This window comes from Rhea americana, unplaced genomic scaffold, assembly GCF_003343005.1.
Source record: "Rhea americana isolate MKP2758 unplaced genomic scaffold, rheAme1 scaffold_201, whole genome shotgun sequence".
Classification (NCBI taxonomy): domain Eukaryota; kingdom Metazoa; phylum Chordata; class Aves; order Rheiformes; family Rheidae; genus Rhea; species Rhea americana.
In genome coordinates, this window is record NW_028186162.1 from 1,310,584 (window position 1) to 1,314,370 (window position 3,787).

General features: G+C 53.5%; 1 protein-coding gene across 2 annotated transcripts in view; it reads left to right on the forward strand.

Annotated features, from left to right (window-relative positions):
* The first annotated feature begins 2,668 nt into the window (after positions 1-2,668).
* Positions 2,669-3,787, forward strand: part of SEMA7A (semaphorin 7A (JohnMiltonHagen blood group)) — a 28,138-nt gene continuing 27,019 nt past the window's right edge. Inside the window, exon 1 of one of the 2 annotated variants that reach the window (XM_085303993.1) lies at positions 2,669-2,894. In XM_085303993.1, coding sequence (XP_085160119.1) covers positions 2,741-2,894 — 154 coding nt within the window. In that variant the 5' untranslated portion in view covers positions 2,669-2,740. The remainder of the gene's footprint in view (positions 2,895-3,787) is intronic. The other variant, XM_085303992.1, reaches the window with a different exon arrangement.

The window sequence follows — 3,787 nt, forward strand, 5'->3', positions numbered from 1 at the left end:
GAGATGCAATATGGAGATGCTATGTGACGCTGATACACAGCAAGCTGTTTGCTAAGCCTTTYGCGTAGCAAGGCACTAGAGCATCGGTATGAATCTAGGACTACAATATGGTCCTGTGTGGGGGGTTGCTCAACTGGTGGTCTAGGGAATAGAGGACAGTGACATCAAATGTGTTTAACAGCTCAGAACTGAACACTTCTAAAATTTTGGGGGAGTTTGAAGCAGAATTTTATGCACAGGGGGTGCTGTTTTCAAGCGTAGGTGGAAAAAAAACCCAGAGCCAGCCACACAGAATACCAGAGCATGTTAATTATGAGTAAAGAGAAGAGTGGAGGGGGAAAAGCAAATTTGCTATCATTGCAAGGCCGAAGCTCTCCTAGTTCACCTCTGCTCAGAAACCCTCTGTGTTATGAGTTGGTGACTTTGTTGAGAACGGGAGCTGCGAGGCAGTTCCCCAGGCTGCTAGCGTGCCGGAGCGTGGCCACCGGGTCGGCCTGGTGATTCCCTGGCACGGATCCGCGAGTGGCACGGCGACGTGAACACACAGAGGGATGGGATGGGGAGGGATTAGAAATAGTCAACTACATGCGCATCCTCTTACAGCGTCACATAGTTGTGAAGTTGCCGTGTTCAGTTGGATTGAGGCTGTGCTCTTTGTCCACCCTGGAGCAGGTTAAGTGAGATGTCCTCAGAAGGGTCCCTGCTCCATCATTTGTCTGCTGATCTGTCCTAGTTATCTGGGCCTGGCTGTGGTCTTGCTGGTGCAGGCTGCCAGCCATGCTACTCCCATTCGGGTGGCGACTTGGTGCGGTACGATTGTAGTTACGTGAGCCACGTGAAAGAAAAAACGCGTCAGGTTATAAAAGACAAAGCAGGTAATGCTGTATGCAAATTCCATCTGCATAGCCCAAATCCTGGTGAATGCAAACTGTTAAGTTGTCGTGTTTATTAAGGAACCAGCACGGGTTGTTTGGCTTAGGCTGTTGATTTGCAAATAGTGCCCTCCTGTTTGTTTTTCGCTCCCGACTGTGGGTGAGAGCCTTAATGAATTACACATTTTTTAGCAAACCTTCTCTGACCCGCGCTGCAGGAAAGCAAGTGGTAATGGGTTTGAGTACCTCYGGGATCCATGGGACAGGTAGAGAAACGCAGTGACTTCTGGGGTGAAATGGACRGTTGCTTAAAGGTAAGCAGTGATGYGGAGCAGTTCAAAGCTAATCTGGGAATCACCGTGCGCAAAAGTGGGAAACCAGAGCTGCTCTGTATGTTGTCACGCTGTAATTACCCAAATGGCTATTTGGTTAAAGAGAGAGATGAAACCCCCATGCTTAGAGTTAGTGGGAAATTCCTGAAGGTCCTGAAAATAGATAATTAGCTGGCTTGTTAATTTTTTGCTTCCTCAGAAATGTCCCCTTGACCTGCTACTGTTCATCTCCTTCAGGAGCAGAGCAATCCTGGGTCTAGCTTCGGTACTGAGTTGAGAGCGCAGCTGTGTCTCTGATGTCCTTGTGAGTTCCCCGTGGGCTCTCCTATTCTGGTCACGTCTGACCTCGCTCTCCTCGCAYGTAACGCCCTGCTCTTCTCATTAACAAATCTCACGGTGCTTCACAGAGACTGTCAGCCCTTGCTGGCCTCCTGATGGGGAACGGAGGTCTGGCAAAATGAAGCGACTTTCCAAATATCCCAGCACAGCTCTGGTGACAGGCCAGTCCCGTGAGCAGTGCGCTGTGCCCCGCTAAGCATCTTGTCATTTCGGAGGGCGTTAGCAGGACGAAAGTCAGCGTGAGATCTTACAGAAAAGGGTATTTGTTCACCAGATCTCTAAGTTAAATGGGTTTCATGCATCCGTGCTCACACTCACATGCTCACAAGCATATGACACATGAGGGAAGCGCGTGCTGGGATCATCGCTGTGCGGCCCAGGAGAAGGGATGCTGGCTGTCGAGACCTCATCGCAACTCTGGTGTTCTTGACTTGTGAAGATGAATGAATTTTGGGGCAAAAKTTTTGTGTTAGGAGCGGCCCGTTGCTGTGATCTTCTTGTGTAGCCCTAGCAGGAAGAAGGCTGGTGTGTGAGCGGAGCTACGCTGCAGCCTTGCTGCCTCCCCCGATGTCCGAGGCATGGTCTTCCGCGGGGGAGCTGTTCTTGCACGGCTCTGCTGTCAGAGCGCGGCTTTTTGCACTTGAGATGTCTCAGTTAAGCAACTGGGAACAGTGTCCTTTATTTCAGCCCRAGCCAGACTTCGCACCCTTGGTCTGCTCTTGCTCTCTCGCACGCGCGCACACACACACACACATACGTTTTCATTTTTAYTTAATTCATATCAACCTTAATATTTCTGTTACAAATCTCTTCACTGTCTGATAAGTTTGTGGCAAGCCTTAGGCCAGCTGCAGTTTTTCTCAAAGGAGCCTGAAGGCAAGTGAAGCTGTTAGGCTCCCACCTTTCACGTCTAGGAAAGGGAAAAAAAGGGGGCGGGGGAAGAAAGAAAATGAGAATAGAGATAGTTTGCAAAGCCTGAGAATACACATTGCTGAAGATCAGGAGGCAAAGAGCCACTTTTTGAAGGGAGAGGCTTTTGAAAAGCCYGGGGGGAGTCTGGTAGGGTCTTTTTTTGTTTTGGGGGTTCTTTCTCTCCTTTACGATGAGGAGCTGAGGGAGGAAGCTTAGTCCCTCCCTCGTTTGCACTTATTGGCTGCCCTGGACCCAGCCCCTCGCCCTTTGCGGGGGAAGGCACTCATGCTCGCAGTCTGCGGATCCCCGCTCTCCGGAGAAGCAGAAATGGGCAGGAGGTCCCCGGCTGCCCTCCTTGTGGCCCTGTGGGCCAGCCAGCTGGGCCTGTGGGCGGCGGGGCGCTCCAAGGTGAACCCCAGGATCATCACGGCTCCCCGAGGTAGGTCCCGGCGCGCAGCCTTGACGCGCGCYGGCAGCGTGCGGCCGGCCGCGATTCCCTGCCGCCGGGCGCTGCGGCTTCCCCTCCCGTCGTGTCTCTCGGGTGGGCTTGGTCTTATTTTATTTTATTTTTTTCTTTTGCTGCTTTGGGCAGGCTTCTGGCTCTCGTTCCAAACGCCTGTGGTCTCAGAAAGGGCTTTTAACCTCCTTGATTTTTTAAAAGATGTTCAGCTCTCTTGCCCTGACAAGCCCCTTACCCCTATATATTCTGAAAACACTTCCCCGCAGGCTGGGTGTGTTAAAGCCTGTGGACAGTCCCGCGTCCTGGAACAGGCGCGGGTGACCGTTTCCCCCAGCTTGCAGGGAGAAACGAAGAAGTGTATTTGCATCAAACAGTTAATTTTCCTATTAATCTGATGCGCTTAGGCTGTTGCAAATGAGTTGTGCTGCTAAATATTTACAGGCGACCTCTGCGAGGAAAAAACCCTGCCGCGGGAACGGCTTGGGATCAGGTGCGGCCCCGCTAGATCCGGAACAAAGAGCTGCTTCCGAGGGGGCAGCGCGTGCCCGAGGCACGGCCGTGGACGAGAGCGGGCTCACGGGCGCCGGTTTTATCGTGCCTGCGGATTAGCGCCCTCCGGGGAGGATTTGGCGGAAGACCCCGGCTCGTCCCCGGTGGTGCTGGTGCTSGTCTAAGCCGCCGGCTCAGCGGAGCTGGGGGTCTCGCGCCGCTGCCCTGTGTTTTCCGTGCGTCGAGAACTTCGGAGGACGGGAATTTGCGGTGGGTTCTTCGGCGCCGTCTGTTACTCCTCTGCCGGGAGCCCTCGCGGCCCCCGTCGCCCCTGGAAACGCGGGGCAGAAGCGCCGGGCGCGTGGCCCGGAGGCGGCTCGCGG